Genomic DNA, 19,068 nt, shown 5'->3' with positions numbered 1-19,068 from the left:
CACTGTCATCATTAGATTCTTAATTCCAGATATTTAACGAATTCAAATTCCACCGTCTGCGGAATTTGAACCCAGGTCCTGGGAACCTTATCTGGGTCTCTGGATTAACAGTCCAGCAATAATACCACTAGGCCAGCGCCTTCCCTCCACCATGTTTTTGGGCAAGTTGGTTATTTTTCTGGCATTTACATTCACTCAGGACAAATGCTTTGGCTCTTTACTCAACTGTTACCACACACTTTCCATTTGACCCACGACAACAGTAATTCTGAACTCCTATGATCCCAAAGAGGAACGCCACTATCAGGGCAAAAGATAAAAGCGCCATTTTCAATTGATGCTTCCTTTGGATTGGGGTTATGGAAAAATGGAAACATCATCTAGTTTTTTTCTTAGTACAGACAGAACAAAATATATAAATAAAACTAAGAATACTGCTTCTCAGGTTTTAGATAATTCTAAGTTTTCATTCCACTGTATAATCACATTAATTTGCATTCTAAAAAGTGGAGTACTTCTTCACAACATTTTGATAAATGTACATTGCATTCAGCAATTCTATCTGAGGTGCTGTAGAACATATTTACTAGGTTAGCAGTAAAAGGAGATGTGAGAGGAAACTGCTGTATTAAGTTTTCTTTTACTTTCATTTTCCACACTTTATAAATGCTTCATCATACCATCAGAACAAGTGTGACTCTGGAAAGATTACAATTACCACTTTGTTTTTATTAATATAAGCAAAGGACAATTTCTACAGCTTACCTGCTCAGCTCCATCTCTTTTGGCATTGTAGGTATCCAAGTGTTCTTGTAGCTCCAATACACTAAACTTTAATGTCTCTAACAATCCACATGAGACAAGCTGTATAAAATAAACAGAAAAATTGTTAGCTTTATACATTTCAAATATACTTCTGTAAATTAAAATTTAGAATGTACATTTATGCTGGAGAGATTGATGAACAGAATTGTTCAGTGGATTAACACTGTTTGTAATTCTGGTTCCTCTGTTAGTGCCCATAATCAAGAAGAGAGGAAAGCAAGAGGGTAAATTATCCTAGGCTACTCTCCACTACCAATTCAATGACACTGGTGGTAGACTGGACAAGAGGCTGCTTGTGTGGTCTTTCATGTGTTGAGTAATGCACGGACAGAACCTTGTCACATCTCTGGAGAAGGTTGGGAGATGGTGGGCAGGAAAGAATTTTTAAAAATGAAAATAATAAAACGAAGAAACACAACTGAGATTTTAAAAATTGAGAATTTAATTTTGCAGATCACCTGCATTATAATCAAAATGTTACTTTTGCTGCCATAAAAAGGTTCTAACTAACTTTTAGTGCTTTCCAAGGTATACAGATGCAAAGCATTCTTGTAGTTAAACGTTATCTGCAGTCAGCACTTGACTTAGTGCAAACCCTAGATTTTCACATTATCATTGGTCAGTGTGATGTTTCCTAATACAAGGCCAACTGGTGAAGAGTTAAAAATAAAGACAGTAACTTCAGAATATTAAGTTTATGTTTGATTTTAGAATTTATGAAATATCAGAAGGCTGCTCATAAAAATGAACAGCAAACCACTTTTGAAGCATTACTTTCAAGAAATGCATCATGCATTTTTAGAATACAGCTATATGAATGGTCGTGATTAAGTTGTAACTATTCTATAATAAGAATGACATAGTATTGTATACATAAAATGAGCTTATACCACTTTTATACAATTGTTACTAATTTTATTGCAGGAAAAGTCTAAAACTTACAGTTTCGGCATCCACAAATACAGTAGGACAATCTGAACACATCATCATTACTTCTAATGAGCTCTTGAACTTTGACCCAATCTTCTGCAGGCTGTCCCCCAAATGACTGACTGAATCATGAGTTATGGCACAGAATTTTTTCTGAATGTTCTGCAGAAACAAGGAATCAGCCATCAACAATATTTTCATCCTGTGTCAGTCATATTGTCATATTGAAAGCACTTTTACATCAAAGGATTTATATATGTCAATGAAAGTGTGTTTGGCTTCAAAGCAATGTTAGAGTTTAGTGTAAATCAGGTGGCACACAAATCAGGCATCTATTATAAAAGCTAGCTGGACCATAGCAGGCACTTTTGTGCCTCATTCTGTTAAAAATACTCACTACTCCAGAACAATGCTGAAGAACAAAGGCAACCTCTCACTTCTTTTTTGCACTGCCTATTCTTTCCACTAAATCTCTTACCTTCCATCTTCAAAGTTAGGAATGATTTGGCTCATTCAATTTCTTGCCTCTGCTGGATTTCCCCTCCCAATGTTTTCAAATTTCCCGAACTCCTCTGTAGTCTCTGTCACGGTCAACACTGTCCTTCTCTAATGATCCTCTCCCATTGTTCAATGTAATTTGGCTGCCTTCACTTGGTTTCACTCCAATCTACTGAACATTGTCAGAATATTTCCAGCAAGGGCCTCTCATCTAATCCCACGTGTTTTCCACTGGTGTACCCTTGTCCCCTCCTCAGTCTTATCCACGTACTGCTCCAAAACAGCCAAAGGAATGTGATCAGTTTACACACGTGCTAATGACATGCAATACTAATTACAGTCATTGAGTTACAGAGCTGTACAGCATAGAAACAGACTCTTCGGTCCAACTTGTCCATGCTGACCAGATATCCTAAATTAATCTAGTCCCATTTGCCAGCATTTGGCCCACATCCCACTAAACTCTTCCTATTCATATACCCATCCAAATGCCTTTTAAATGTTGTAATTGTATCAGCCTCCACCACTTCCTCTGGCAGCTCATGCCATACACGCACCACCCTCTGCATGAAGAAGTTGCCCCTTAGATCCCTTTTAAATCTTCCCCCTCTCACCTTAAGCCTATGCCCTTTAATTTTGGACTCCCACAACCTGGGGATAAGATCTTGTCTATTTACCCTATCCATGTTCCTCATGATTTTATAAACCTCGATAAAGTCACATCTCAGCCTCCGGTGCTCCAGGGAAAACAGTCCCAGCCATTTTGGCCTCTCCCTATACCTCAAACTCTCCAACTCTAGCAACATCCTTGTACAGGTAGTTCTGCTATAACGCGTGTTTCGTTGACGCAAATTGGCTGTAACGCAATTGATGAATAATGGTCGCTGTTTGGACAACGCAAACTTTCTGCTGTACAGGTATAGCGATTTCCCTACAATACGATTTTCTTTGGCGCAAGGTTACACCAGAATGCAGCTATTGTGTTATAGGAAAACTACCTGTAAGTCTTTTCTGAACCCTTTCAAGTTTCACAACATTCTTCCTATAGCAGGGAGGCCAGAATCGCACACAATATTCCAAAAGTGGCCTAACCAATGTCCCGTATAGCTTCAACATGACCTCCCAATTCCTATTCTCAATGCACTGACCAATAAAGGGAAGTTACCAAGCACCTTCTTCACTATCCTATTGACTTGCGACTCCACTTTTAAGGAACTATGAATGTACACTTGATGTTCTCTTCATTCAGCAACACTCCCCAGGACATTACTATTAAGTGTAACTGCCTTTCCAAAATGCAGTGTCTCACATTTATCTAAATTAAACTCCATCTGTCATCCGTCGGCGCACTGGATTACCTGATCAAGATCCCATTGTCCTCTGAGGTAACCTTGTTCACTGTCCATTACATCTCCAATTTTGGTGTCATCTGCCAACTTACTAACCATACCTCCTACATTCACATACAAATCATTTATATAAATGACAAAAAGCAGTGGACCCAGCACCAATCCTTGTGGCACACTGCTAGTCACGGGCCTCCTGTCTGAAAAGCAACCCTCCACCACCACCGCCTGTCTTCTACCTTCAAGCCATTCTGTATCCAAATGGCTAGGTTTCCTTGTATTCCATGTGATCTAACTTTGCTAACCAGTCTACCATGAGGAACCCTTCACCAGTTCTTCAAACACAGCCATGCTCCCCATCATCATCCCTCTGCAGCTCAATTTTTATTAATTGCTTATCTAAAATTCAGTCTTGGATGAGGCAAACTTGTCTCAATGACATATGATGCACCAGGGAGTGGGTATTTACCTCGACACTTCCTTCCAATAGAGTTACACCTATAGATTAGTCATATCTGATTTGATCCGTGATCAGGGACAGAAAGGCGTGACTGTGTGACAAGTACGGAGATCCAGAAGGCACCATAGAAAGAATTTCAACTCCAACAGCTGTCCCACAGGTTTGAGGTTCTTGCAAATGGTGAGGTCTGCAAAGATGAGCAAACTGACCATGGTGCAGTGGTGCAGGGAACGAAAAGGAATATAGTAGAAGCAGAGGGCAGTATAGCTAGAGGGATAGATATTGCTTTCTGCATCTGAGAGTGCAAATCTCAAAAGGTTATTTTGCCTTCCTAGTGTCAAGTAGGATATCCCGCTGTACTAGACAGCAACTTGGATCCAGTTGCCATGGTGCAAGTGGACACCGTGTTATAGATAGGATGAAGAAAGAACTTCTGCTGAGGGAATATCAGCAACTAGAGATTAAGTTAGAAAAAAGATCCTCAGAGGTAATAATCTCTGCATTATTACCTGTTTCACAAGAAATTGGCACAGGTTAATAAAAATGAAAGCGTTGGATACGTGGTTCAAAAGGTAGTGTGGTTCAAATGAAAATCCATTCATAGGAGAGTAGTACCAATACTGGGAAAGCAGGAGCAGTTCCTACTATGATTAGAATACTTTTAAGAACATTGCTGACTTTTCCTGTGTTTGCTTCTAAGGGACCATTGTTTAGTTACTCTTTTCTTCTTTTATAAACTTGTGAAAGCTCTTAGAACCTGCTTTTATTTTCCTGGCTAGATTATTTTCGTACACTTTCTCTCCCCTTTTAATCAACATTTTGGTGTCCCTTTGCTGGTTTCTAAAATACTTATAAACCTCAATTCTGTTAGCATTACTTGCATCAATGTATGCCTTTTCTTTCAATACAATGTTATCTATAACCTCCTTGAAGTTGGGTCTATCAGCTCTAGACTTAAGCAGAATGAGAGGTGATCACATTGAAAGATTCAAGACTATAAAGGGGGATTGTCAGGATAGATACTAAGAGGTTATTTCCCTGCTTGGCAAATCTAGAACAAAGAGGCACAGCTTTAGGACAAGGGGCCAACAACTTAGGAGTGAGGGGAGTAGAAATTTATTGACTTAAACAATGTGAATCTTTGAAATTCTCCATTCAGAGATTGTGGTTAGTTCATCAATGATGCCACTTAAGGATGAGATAGATATGTTTTTGTATTTCAGGGAAGGGAATACGGGAAGCAGATGAGAAATTGGAGCTGAAGCCCAAAATCAGCCATAATCATACTGGATGATGGAGTAAGGCTTGACAAGGTCATATTACGTTTGTTTCTATCTATGTTCCAAAATCATCACTGCTAGCCTTCTATCAATTTCCTCTCACTCACTGGCCAATAAGGCTGAACCAGTTTTTTTTTGCGATCTTGAGATCCGAATTGACATAAACTGGCTTCCTGACCACATAATTTCTCCAACATCAAGAGGATTATTTCCACCTTCTGGACATTACCTTCTTTGCTGCTGAAATCCTTAGCATGCTATTGCCAACTTCAGACTCAACCACACAATGCATCCCTGGTCAGACTATGTTCTCTATTCTCCAAAGATTTAGCTCACTTCATGGTGCACCAAGTCAGATTAATTATAATTCATAACTCTAAAACCTTAGAATTCATAACCTAATTAGCTTTTGATACATCACTGCCTTTGATTTAATATTAAAGAACATAACCATACAGCACAGGAACGGGCCCTTCGGCCCACAATGTTGTGCCTAACATGATGCCAAATGCAACCAATCCCTTCTGCCTGCCCTTGGTCCATATCCCTCTATTCCTTGCATATTCATATGCTTATCTAACAGTCCCTTAAATGCCCTTATTGTGTTTTCCTCGAGCACCACTCCTGGCAGTGTGTTCCAGGCTCCTACCACATTCTGCCTAAAAAAACCTGACCCTCAAGTCTCCTTTGAACTTTCCCCCTTCTCACCTTAAATGCATGCCCCCTGGTATTAGACATTTCAACTCTGGGAAAAAGATTCTGAAAGTCAATCCTACCCATATATCTCATTATTTTATAAACTTCTATCAAGTTTATAAATCAAATATTCTCACTGTCAAGTTTAAATAAGTTCATGACTTTATCTCTCTTTAAAACTTCCAATTTTATAACTTCCCAGAATGCAGTATTTACAACTGCAGCTATCTGCATCTCTCTCTCTCTTCACAGCTGTGGTCAGGCTACTCCTGGAATTCTCTCTGTAACGTTCTTCTCCTTTAAAAGCATCTTCAAAACTACCTGTGTGCAAGCTTTTACCACCTCTCCTAATCTCTCCTGCTTCGCCCTCATTATCCAGATTTTATAATTCAGTGAAACACCATGGGACATTGTTCGATATTAAAGATGCCGTATAAATGCAACTTGCACCAGTGTGGGGCATTACAAAAGGATGAGTGAATACCACTCATTGGGCTTGCTGCACATGGGTAATCATGACAAAATTAGCAAGGATATATTGCAACAAGCATACTTTTGCCACAGAATGAAGAAACAATTTCTTTTCCATCATTGCGCAACTCTTGACATTTTCCAAAAACACTGCTCAAAGAGAAAGTGTTTTATTTTGAAAACAAACCTTCAGCTAAATCGTATTTGTTCAAGAGGCTCTGACATCCTAAGGTGCATAAATAGCAGAACCCGTTTGCATATCAGTAAGATCTTCAAATCACTTTTAGTGATGGGTGACTTAAAGGATGTCAATTAATGCCTTCCATTTGACAAATTCAGTTTCAATAACTTTGCAAGAGTAAAGCATACAACTTGCTGTGAATTAACAGCATCTATCATCAAAAAATACTTATGATCTGGCAATGGATCACTGACCTGAAACAATCTGGAGAACACATGAAATGTATGCACTGCACAGGATCCATCTGTATCGGACAGCATTTGATTGACGTGGCAACGCCAGGCTTCTTCCTCATCCTCATAAGCCACTGGTTGAAAAGCAGACAAGATTGCAGAAAGGAATGGTGATGGTGGTGGTGAGGCTTGAATTTCAGGAAACTCTTCCTGGTCTCCTTCATCTTGACTGAAAATAGATACAAAGTAGATGCTCAAATCTATTCATTTTAGTAGATTGGTTTTTCTAGACATATAATGAACAATCTCTTTGATGCTTTATTTTATAACCCTGCGATATGCTTTGTGATCACACTGCAAAACAGTGATGTGCTGGAAATACAATGTTTGATCATATTTTTCTATAGCTCAATTTTGTAATTAACATATTTTACTGCATTTATTTTAAAATCATGCAGAAGTATACAACTGTTACTTGCACAAATTGCAATAAGGTTAATTGTTTAGGGGAACATTTTGCTGAAGTTTCTACATTGAAATTCTGCACTTGCTGAGCAATGATACTGTCCTGGTCCGTTGGTTGTTTCTTTAGGACATAACAGTACACTACTAGTTTAACTCAATAAAAGTACACTTTAATAAATATATTACTCTTGGCAGCTGGTAACTATTGTAATAAAGTCCTGGGTTATCAAATTAAAAAGGATAATCTATGTGAAACCTGACTTCAACTGACATTTTAACCCAGGAAAAAGGGCAGAACTGATTTCATCATTCAGCACATGCCAGGTAGGTTATATCGAGACCAGATAAGGAGTAATCAATGTTCTAGGCCTTCTCACTTGATTGTTTGAAGGATCACAACGCTGTGATTCAGGGCAGCAAGGAACTGTAAAAAGGATCGGGAAACAAATATATGCAGGATACATTGTTTAAATCATTGCAATTTACTTAATAGTTATAAAGGTGATTTTGGATTTTCTTTTGTCACTTTTCCAATAGGTGCACAAAGAATTTCTGTAGAAGCTTTCCAATATTAAATAATTTTACATACTATAAATAATCATTTGAGATGTAAGAACAATGACAATGACAGTCACTTGAGAGCATTCTCTGAAAGAAATATTTTTTGTTGCTGCAGAAATATCACTGAAATCCTGAAGGACATAGCAGTAAGTGACAATAAAACTGCATACTTAGAGAATGTATTTTGACTTCAGCCCTTTTTAGATGCAACATTCCCCTATCATAAATCAGAACAAAGTATTTATATATTAATTCACAGAACCTTTTCCTTCAGACAAAAATCAACATACTGATTAAATTATTTTTAATCCAAATTTACCATTAGGAAGATTTTATGTGAATTTAAAAGACTTCAGCATATTTTTTAACCCAATGTAAATTTTATTCCAAAGAAAGCTAGAAAATGTAGGAAATCGATCCATGATAAAAATATCAGAAATTTCCAAAAAATACTCACTGTTCAAATTTACTGAAAATTCTTACAAAACATGCAGAGTAAATATATCTGAGACTGTTCCTACTTAATGCACGTAACATTTCTACAAATGTTAAGCAGCACTTCGTTTCAAGTGCAGTCGAACAGCTTCTGTGCCTCAGCTAGCAGATTAGCTGCATATAAGCGCAGTTGAAAGCTGTATTGCACTATGTAAAATATTTTCTCCTGCAAAAGGCATAAGACAGTATTCTTAATTATCTTAAGTAAGGTCTATTTCAAGAGGTTGATGCATCAAAGGATGGCAATTTACACGCACAATCAATTTAATGGGTTTCACATTTGCGAAGATCCTTAACATCTCTTGGTCATTTATCTTTTACTGTTAATTGATATATCAATCACTTTTTTTCATTTTACTTAGTGAGTTATTTCATTGCACCTGCTGTATGAAGAAAGGTCAATCACTTGTTCTTTATCCTTCACATTGCATAAATACAATCATGGGATTAAATAGTTGCACAGAATAAAATAACGAATGATCTTAGAACAAAACAATAAAACTATTAGTTTCTATTGTTTCAGTTGCTGCAGAGCTGAATAACTGCTGCATTGAGGAAATGGCAGTTTCATTTTTTTTTAAACTGGTTGGTTTTTCTATTTGAATGTCACAACAGGAAAGCTGGCATGCACTGGATGCCAAATTTCAAGATCTTTCATCGAACAGTTGCCAAAATTTTACAATAAATCTCAGTGAGACCAGAAGTGCAGGACATCATCAAGGTTGAAAATGAGGATTCTGTGACAAATTAAACAGCAGTGTTTAGGTTCAGGCAAGTCAGGGCCTAAAAGCCTGTTGTGTGTAGGAGGAAAGGGATGCCAAAGGAGAGAAATAGTTCCATACTCTAAAAGTCCTTAGAAAATATGCACTGGGATAAGAAGCAGTGCCCCGAGTCTTTGTTTATTGCAGTGATATTACAGGAATTGTAAAAATTTAACTTGCAACTGATACCATAGCTATTAATTTGACTATCCTCAGCTACATGTTGCCTGGCACACAGTCCCTTTCTTCTGAAAACCTATGGACTTCACAGGAGACAGGCCTTCTGTTCAAATGTTGAATGAAACTGATGAATTAGCAATGAACAGGGTAAGTAACAGTCCATCAATAGTATTGTTTTCTGTCCTAACCAATCAGGAGTGGAATGCTTTCTGAATTTTGTTTTTCTAGTTTCTTATGAAAGATCAGAAAGTAAACTCTAAAAGCAGAAAATAAAAGAAAGTCCTTAATATTTTACTGCAATTCAGGACCATGTAGGTGCAGGGAAGGCTCTCTTCACACACAAGCGGCAATGACTTGATAGCTGCTGCATATGATCATGTTGGTCGTGGAGATGAAGAATAACGAAAAGGAAAATGGGAATGCAGCAAGATATTGGGATTGTTTAGATAGCCTTTCAAGAACTGGCATGGATTCAACGAGTCAAATGACTTCCTCTGTGCTATATTCAAGGGCGTACAAAAAATGTATTTTTGAGGATGTAAATGTTCTCAATTGCACAGTGACCAAAGGGGTCTTCATTGCATCTTTCTTCAACCAATTTATGTTTCAAAATATAAAGTATGGAAATATGTTGAACCTGAAAGGCAAAGAACGGAACAAATTTGGTTTTCTGCGCACTGCAAAATCTAAGCTAACATAAACACAATAACACATGATAGTGACTAAAATGGCGTGGGAACTTCTAACTCGAAAAGCAGCTAAATTATGTTAATCATAGCTCACTGCAGGAATATAACTGAGGGTAATACCAGCACAATCAGCAACGTCCTAGTGCCATGAGCGAACATTAAAAAAAGTTTAAAAAATCTTTCTGAGGTTTAGTCACAGTGGAAATAAGACAAGTTGATATCAGGAAGGAAGGGCAGAGGATGGTTGGTAGGGAGTTAGAGGAACATAGGAACAGGAGTAAGCCATGTGACCAATTTAGCATGCTAGAACAAACCAAAAACAGTACAGCAAAGGAACAGGCCCTACATGCAACAAGCCTTCAATATGCCTTTCTAAACTAAAAATCTTTTGCATCTATGTTGTCTGCATCTTTCTATTCCCTGCCTATTTATGTACCTGTCAATGATACCGCTTAAATACTGCTATTGTATTTGATTCTACCACCTCTTCTGGTAGTGCATTTCAGGCGATAACCATCCTGTGTGTAAAATATTTGCCTCTCATGTCTCCTGTAAACCTTCCCCCTTCACCCATTCAATTAGATCATGATTGATTATCAACCTCAATACCATTTTCTTGCACTATCTCCATATTCTTTGATGTCATATGTCTCCAGAAATCTATCGACTTTTGTCTTGACATGTTTAATGCTCGAGCTTCCACAACTCTTTACAGTAGAAAATTCCAAATAGTTACCACCTGCAGAGTAAAGAAATCCCTCATCTCAGTCTTAAATGGCCAAGCCCCTCACCCTTTGATTACTTCCAATATAGTGTTAGCCAAATGAAACACCTTCCCTATATCTACCCTATCATATTGTATAAAAACTTTTAGTTTCAATGAGGTCACCCATTAGTCTTTGAAGCTCTATGGAATGCAGACCCAGTCTCCTCAATCTCTCCCCATTTGACAATGTGCCATGCCAGGCATTAATCTGGTGAACCTTTGGTGCACTCCTGCCAAGGCAAGTATATTCTTCCTTAGATAAAGGGACCAAAACTGTGCACAAATTTCCAGGTAAGTCTCATCAAGACTTGATGCAATTTTAGAAAGACCCCTGTAATCAAATCCCCTTGTGATGAAGGCCAGCAAACCAATTGTATTTGTTACTGATTACTGCACCAATATGCTAATTTTTGGTGACTCATGAACAAGTAACCCAGAGTCTGTTTTTGTTACACCAGAAGGCATTTAATTCTATTTTTAATATTATTATCTATTCTGATCCCATTTGTAGCTTGTCTATACTTCATCTGTCATCTTTCTTTTCTACTTCCATTTATCAGTGTTGCTTCCATTGAATCCGAGCTCCATCTTGGGATTCCTGCCAATGTAGTTCAAACCTTCCCCAAAAACACTAACAAATTTTACTGTGAGGATGTTATTCTTGGTTGTGCTAATATACAGCCAGTTCATCTGATACAAGTTCCAGCTTGCCCAAATATAGTCCTAATGAGTCAGAAATCTGATGGCCATCACCATACACCAATTCTGTCAATTCTTTCATTCAGTAGGATGTGAGACTGTAAATAATCCTGAAATTACTGATCCTGCTTTTCAATTTCCCTCCCAGCTCCCTGAAATCTGCATTCGACCAAGATATTGGTATTGATGTGGACCACAATACCTGGCTGGTCAATCTCCCCCAAAAGAATGTTCCTTTCAAGTACAGAAGTGTGACAGTACAGAGGTGGCTTTCGGGCTACTGTGGTCACCGGTTCTCTGAATGAGCTTCATGACTTAGTGCCATTCTCCTATCTTTTCTCCATACTCTTGCACATTCAATTTCTACTTAAAGAACCATCCATTGCTCTCTTGAATGCTTCAATTGTCTCTGACTCACCACACTTACAAGAAGTGCATTTCAGATGCAAAATTGTACGAAAAAGTTTTTTTCTCGCATTTGCATCCTTTACAAATCTTTACTCTATGCCCTTCTGTTCTTGACAATGTTATGAGCAGGAACAGTTTCTTTCTATCTATTCTATTCAGCCATCTCATGATTTGGAAAGCTATTGGATTTCCTTTAAAGCAGTTTCTTTCTAAGGAGTTCATGTATCAATAAAGCAAAATTCATAATATCAATCTTAGCATAATTCCACTGTTTCCAGCCTGAAAGATATCCATTGGCCATCAATGTTCCATCTAATTTTTCTTCCTCCTGTGCAGTTCGCCAAGATCCGTGCACAGCAAAGGCTACCAGAAGTGGGAAGTGCAAGTCATGCAGCAGACTGGCTATGAAGCTGACTTCCCAGCTGCTACATAGCTTAAAGAGAACATTGTTGACCATTTTTCACTGTTTCTTATCGCTCAGCTAATTTTGTATCCATGTTGCTGCCATTCTTTTTATTCCATGAGCAATAACTTTCCTCACAAGTCTAGAAGTGATACTGTATCGAGTACCTTCTAGAAATTCATGTACACATTAACAGCATTGCCATCATCCAGCCTGTTGGCTCTTCAAAAGAACCCCAGCAAGTTAGTTAAACAAGATATCAACTTTGGAAATCCATTCTGATTCTTCCTAATCAACTTACCCTTTTCCTGTGATTACTAATTATATCTTAAATAACTGTTGAGAAGCTTCCACACCACTGGAGTTGAACTGACTGCTCTGCAGTCAATCCCAGAACTTTTTTGAACAAGGGGGTGATGCTAGCAATTCTCCAGCGGCAGCTGCCCCGAGTCCAGAGAAGACTAAAAGATTATGGCCAGTTCCCTTGAGTTTCCATTCTCACTTCCTTTAATACTTTTGAATGCAACTCATCCCAGTCCTTGTCAACTTCAAGTACAAACAGTCTGTCTAACACTACTTTGTCATCAATTTTGAACCCTTGTAGTGACAAAGCTTCCTCCTCTGTCACTGTAGCCACTACTTCCTTGATAAAGATAAATGCAAAGTACCCATTTAAAACCTCTGACTTGCCATTTGCCTTTGTGCATAAGTCCCCACTTTTGGTCCCTAATTGGCCTTATTCTTTCTTCTACCACTGTTTTCCTGTTTATGTGCCAATTGAAGATTCCGGGTTACCCCTTTATATTGGTTGCCAATATTTTCTTCATTTGCCTTTGCTTCTCCCATATACTTTTCTACCTCCTCACTGAAGCTTCAGCTTTTCTCTTGGTTCTCAGTTGTATTTTTTACACAAAACCTATCATTAGCTACTTTTGGAGATAACACAGTGTGGAGCTTGAGGAACATAGCAGGCCAGGCAGCATCAGAGGAGCAGGAAAGTTGATGTTTTGGGTCGAGACCCTTCTTCAGAAAATCTTCTTCAGAAAAGCTACTTTTGCTTTTTTGTCTTAATTTCTCCTTTGTCATCCAGGGACCTCTGGATTTTTGTTTATTCTACTTTTCCCTTTTGAGGAAACACACCTTGACTATACCCTAGCCATCTACTCTTTGAAAGTATCCCATTGCTCAATGAGGTTTTTCTGCCAACTTTTCACTTATGGCTAACTGCCCAGCTCCATTCTTGCCCCAATTAAGTTGGGTCTCTGCCACCTGATTTTTCATATCTGGAATTGATGACTATTATTCTCCAACATCAACCTAAACCCTCGATCACAGTCTCCTGAATGTTCCCCCCCAATACCTGATTTACTTGGCTCACCTAATTTCCAAGAACCTTCCAAGTGCATCCTTTCCTGTTGGATTTTATGCATACTGCTGTAGGACATTCTCTTGAGCACAATTTAGGAACTCTAGCCTCTTGCAGCCCCTTACAGTACTACACTCCTGGTTTAAACTTGAGTAAATCAGATCCTCATTATAACTACTTTTATACTAGCATTTCTTTGTAAGTTCTTCCAAATCTTTCCCATTAGTTAGTAGTTTCTGACTATACAAAGCAATGTAGCTACACCATTTTTGTTCCTTACTTCTAGCCAACTTAATTCTGTCCTTGGACACTGTGAGACATCCTCTTTCTCCACACTGCAATGCTCTTCTTCACCAATACTGCCAACCTTCCTCCTCTCTTTACTTTTCAATCTTTTCTGAACACCTTATACCCAGGAATATTTACAAAAGAGGACACAAAACAGATACCAGAATTGCTGAGGATGCAAGATTTAGTGAGAGGGAAGAACTGAGGGAGATCAATATTAGCCTAGAAATGGTGCTGGGAAATTTGTTGGAACTGAAGGCTGATAAATCTCCAGGGCCTGATAATCTACATCCCAGAGTAGTTAAGGAAGTAGCTCTAGAAATAGTGGATGCATTGGTGGTCATCTTCCAGGACTCTATAGACTCTGGAACAGTCTCTGCAGATTGGACGGTGGCTAATGTCATTCCATTATTCAATAAGGGAGGTAGAGAGAAAACAGGGAATTATAGACCAGTGAGCCTAACATCAGTAGTGGGGAAAATTCTTGAATCCATTGTCAAGGATTTTATAGCAGAGCATTTAGAAAGCAGTGACAGGATCAGACAGAGTCAGCAGAGATTTATGAAGGGGAAATCATGCTTGTCAAGTCTATTGGAATTCTTTGATGATGTAACTAGTAGAGTTGACAAGGGGGAGCTAGTTGATATAGTATATTTGAACATTCAGAAAGCGTTTGACAAAGTCCCACATAAGAGATTAATGTGCAAGATAAAGCGCATGGGTTTAGGGGACGTGTATTGAGATGGATAGGAAACTGGTTGGCAGAAAGGAAACGAAGAATAGGAGTTAATGGATCCTTTTCAAATTGGCAGGCAGTAACTGGAGGTGGTGATCGGTGCTGGGATCCCAGCTATTTTCACAATATATATTAATGATTCGGATTAGGGAACAAAATATAACATCTCCAAGTTTGTGGATGATACCAAGTTGGGTGGGAGGGTGAACTGTGACAAGGATGCAGAGATCCTTCAGCATGATTTCGACAGGTTGGGTGAGTGGGCAAATCAATGACAGATGCAGTATAATTTGGATAAATGTGAGGTTATTCACTTTGGAAGCAAAAATGAGGTGGTAGATTACTACCTGAATGGCTGTAAATTGGGAGAGGGGAATGAGCAGTGGGACTTGGGTGTCCTTGTGCACCAGTCACTGAAAGTAAGCGTGCAGGTGCAGCAGGTGGTAAAGAAGGCAAATGGTATGTTGACTTTCATTGCGAGAGGTTTTGAGTACAGGAGCAGGGATGTGTTGTTACGGTTGTACACAGCCCTGGAATATTGTGTGCAGTTTTGGTCTCCTTTTCTGAGGAAGGATGCTCTTGCTCTCAAGGGAGTGCAGCGAAGGTTTACCTGGCTGATTCCGGAGATGGCGGGTCTTACATTTGAGAAGAGATTGACTAGGTTGGGATTGTTTTCATTAGAGTTCAGATGAAAGAGGAGGGATCTCATAGAGACTTATAAAAAATTCTAACAGGACTGGACAGAGTAGATGCAGGGAGGACGTTCTCGATGTGTCCAGAACTAGGGGTCACAGTATGAGGATTCAGGGTAGATGATTTAGGACGGAGATGAGGAGACATTTCTTCATCCAAAGAGTGGCAAGCCTGTGGAGTTCATTACCACAGGAAGTTGTTGATGCCAAAACATTGAATGTATTCAAGAGACGACTAGATATAGCACTTGGGGTGAATGGGATCAAAGGTTATGGGGAGAAAGCAGGATTAGGCTATTAAATTGGACGATCAGCCATGACTGTGAAGGACGATGGAGAAAGCTCGAAGGGCTGAACAGCCTCCTCCTGTGCCTATCTTCTATGTTACTCAAGCCGCCCTACCATGAGTCAGATCTGTGTCATCACCAGAACATCATATTTCCACATAGCAGTCTAAACCGGTAACTTCCCAATTTATTTACTACGTTGCTACATTCACATTCATGCACAGTGACTATGATTTAGATTTCATTCTTTCTTACTCCAGTTTCATCGATTAATTATTCTCTATGCTAGCGCTATTTGTCTCTCCAAGTAGTCTGTTTTTTTTTTAAATATTCTCTCTTTATTCTCACAACCTTGGTTTAAATTCCTTCAACAGCACTAGCAAAACGCCCTGCGAGAACCATGCATTTATCATTGCTAATCTGCTAACCTAAACTGCACATCCCTGGACACTATGGAGCAACTTAGCATTGACAATTGACTTAACCTGCATGTCTTTGGACTGTGGCACGAAACTTGAGCATCTACACAGACACAAGGTGAATGTGCAAATGTCACACAGACAGTTACTCAAGACTGGAACTGAACCTGGGATCCTGGTGCTGTAAGGCAACAGTGCTAACCACTGAACTGCTGTGCTGCCAAATATCAACAATAAAATTATCAACGTTCGCCATTTTTACTAAGTGGAACTCTCAAAATTCTCTGGTCCTATATATGTGCAGTTAGACACAAATTTTTAAGTTGCTGTCAAGCAGTAAGCTTCTCAACCAAGCATACACAATTTTTTCATATAATCAACAGATTCAGTGAACTGATATTAACTTCAATTTCACACACAGTGTTCATGTTGTAAAGATAACTCCTTATGCTAAATTTTGTTGAATATAATGTATCTGAGCTTTTAAATGGCAAATTAAGTCATAATTGATGCTGAACAACCTTCTGAACCTGAAAGGCTAACTTTACATGTTTTACATATCATTCTCTCTCAATATTTGAAGTTTCATTATTTTTAAAGCGATCTTCAGCTTAATCACACATGTATAAGCTGGTTTGCTCTCTGTGAGAATTTTTCACCCTGATTGGCAGATCACCGGGGTGCCACAGATTTCTTATAGATGGCATCAGATTCAAAATTAAGTTGAATGAGGCAAAATTAATGCTTTAGGGCCGGTTAAAATTTTTATGGCTACCTTTCTCTGTGATTAGTGCAAAATCTGGGTTTGTGGCTGTAATTCTTACAATTTAAGGGAGCACAAAATGTTCCAACAGAAAGTAGTGCACCAGGTGGGAAAAAGTAATTATATTTGACTTGCTCTCTCTGGTTAATACAAAATTAACTACCTTGAATGTCCTGAAAGATCTGCCTCCTCCTCTTCACATCTTTCATCAAGCTCTTTAAGAGCAAGGGTTACATCCTCTTCACAGATGAACTCTGGGTAACTCCCAGAAATAACTGCGTCTTCAAACTTCTGGGAATCTTGGTTACTGTCTGAACCAGTGTCTTCACCAACAGTGATAACCAGTTCATCCTTCATAACTGCACTGGCATCCTGCAATCAAATGAAGAACTAGAAATATAATGCAAGACATGATGTGCTACTGAGGTTTTCATATTTGTATAAATCACTTCAGCATGAAATATCTCAACATTTAATATTAGCTATTGGAATTTTGTCATATCTTACAAATAATGTAATTTCACACTTTCAAGGAAAAACAGTAGTAAAATTTGCTTTCAAAATCTTGTCTTCATATATGCAACTTGCTCCTTGATTTTAGAAGTGCAAATGAGTTCAAACTGATAGCAATCAACACAATCACACATGGCCACTGAGAATCTGTAGAATAATTGGCCTTTTTACAATTTGAGTGAAAAAGAAATGAAAATCCATTCAACCAGATACGGGAGTTTGGCAATGTTCATAATCCACACTAGACAAGTTAAATGACATGCTGCAATAGAGCTGTACTGAGTGAAGGAGGGGTGTCTCTCTAAAGAAAGAAAACAAGGCTGGAAAGGATAGTCACCTGAAGGAAACCCTTGTGTGCCTTATTGATTCTGGGATATTAGAGAGAAATGATCATCTCTCAATCAAAGACAGAGCATGCATCATCAACAAATAAAGCAAATGCTTTCTTTAAAGCTCTATAACAATTCATAAAGTTTTACAAACAAAAGTGTGTATTCTTTTATAAAGTAATTTCTTTAATATTATCGATTTTATATGTAGCTTACACTTGTAAGTGTAATGAAGGTTCATAAAATGTTCATAAACTTTTTAAAAAATAATTCTTGGTATTTGGATGCCAGCATTTATTGCCCATCCCTAGTTGCCCTCAAGAAGATGATAGAGGGCTGCCTTCTTGAGCGACTGCAGTCCACTTCATGAAGGTACCCCCACAATGCTATTGGGCTGTAAAGTGGGGTGGGGGGGTGGGGGAGTGCTGAATCTTAACTTTTCAGTTAAGACTTATTTTAAAAGGATGTAAAGTCATTTTGAACATCGAGTTCAAAAACAGCATTTACAGAAAGTTATGTGATTCCAACTAAATGACCGGCAAACCAGCTGGAGGGATAATTGATGAGGTCCTATCTGACTTGAGTTTGATGACAACGAGAAAGAGGAGTCAGAGGCAGATTAATGCAGGGGGAAAAAGGCTCGTAACAGCAAAGATGCTGCTATGAATAGTCTACAAGCATTTGCTGCTTCTTTGGGAAGAAGTTCTAAGATACTCAGAAGTTAGCGAGGGGCAAGCTCCAAAAGTAGAAAGCTATGGGGAGATCAGAGAGGAAGACATCCTATAAAGGCCGTTGAGGACATGAGTTCAGGGAACTCATGTTAAGTAATGGTGAACTGAGTTAGCAGTTTCTTTTAAGGGTCTTGGGGAGAGACATAAACTGAAAAAAATAGCATCTAGTGAATGTGCAGCAATTTGCTACAAGGAAACTAATTACAGCCTTGCTAGCTAAGCAAGAAGCTTCAGTGTGGCTCTTTCATTGACTCTTCCTTGAGATTTAAAGTCTGTAAGAGACACTGGGGTAAAACGGTTGAATCTTTCTTGCCGATGTATGTAACAAAAATATCAGTTATGGAGTTTACAAAATTAAAACAGTTGATAAAGTGCAACAGTCAACAAGGCGCAACAGTCAATAAGGCTTTGATTAATCATAATGGTGAAGACAGCAGTCAGAAATATATCTGCCATTTTTGTGTGATTTTCTTTATATTTTTTCCCCTCTCAGGCTTGTACATTCGTTACTCTAGTTAGTTCTCTGAGGGCTCCTGAAGTCCTGAAACCAAAGTGACCTATTGGGGATTAATGCAGCCTCACTGAGAATCTGACTGG

At 38.6% G+C, this 19,068-nt stretch overlaps 1 protein-coding gene across 1 annotated transcript in view; it reads right to left on the bottom strand.

Annotated features, from left to right (window-relative positions):
• LOC109927845 (protein furry homolog-like) overlaps positions 1-19,068 on the bottom strand; it is a 291,518-nt gene that overhangs the window by 36,489 nt on the left and 235,961 nt on the right. Inside the window, exons 19-22 of the mRNA XM_048599687.1 lie at positions 17,062-17,270; positions 6,942-7,149; positions 1,768-1,917; positions 766-864 (exon numbers count right to left, since the gene is read on the bottom strand). Of these exons, the coding sequence (XP_048455644.1) occupies positions 766-864; positions 1,768-1,917; positions 6,942-7,149; positions 17,062-17,270 (666 nt within the window). The remainder of the gene's footprint in view (positions 1-765; positions 865-1,767; positions 1,918-6,941; positions 7,150-17,061; positions 17,271-19,068) is intronic.

The sequence above is a fragment of the Rhincodon typus genome, chromosome 1, assembly GCF_021869965.1.
Source record: "Rhincodon typus isolate 14 chromosome 1, sRhiTyp1.1, whole genome shotgun sequence".
Classification (NCBI taxonomy): domain Eukaryota; kingdom Metazoa; phylum Chordata; class Chondrichthyes; order Orectolobiformes; family Rhincodontidae; genus Rhincodon; species Rhincodon typus.
The sequence above is the reverse complement of the archived record's forward strand: the minus strand, read 5'-3'. Positions and strand labels throughout refer to the sequence as shown.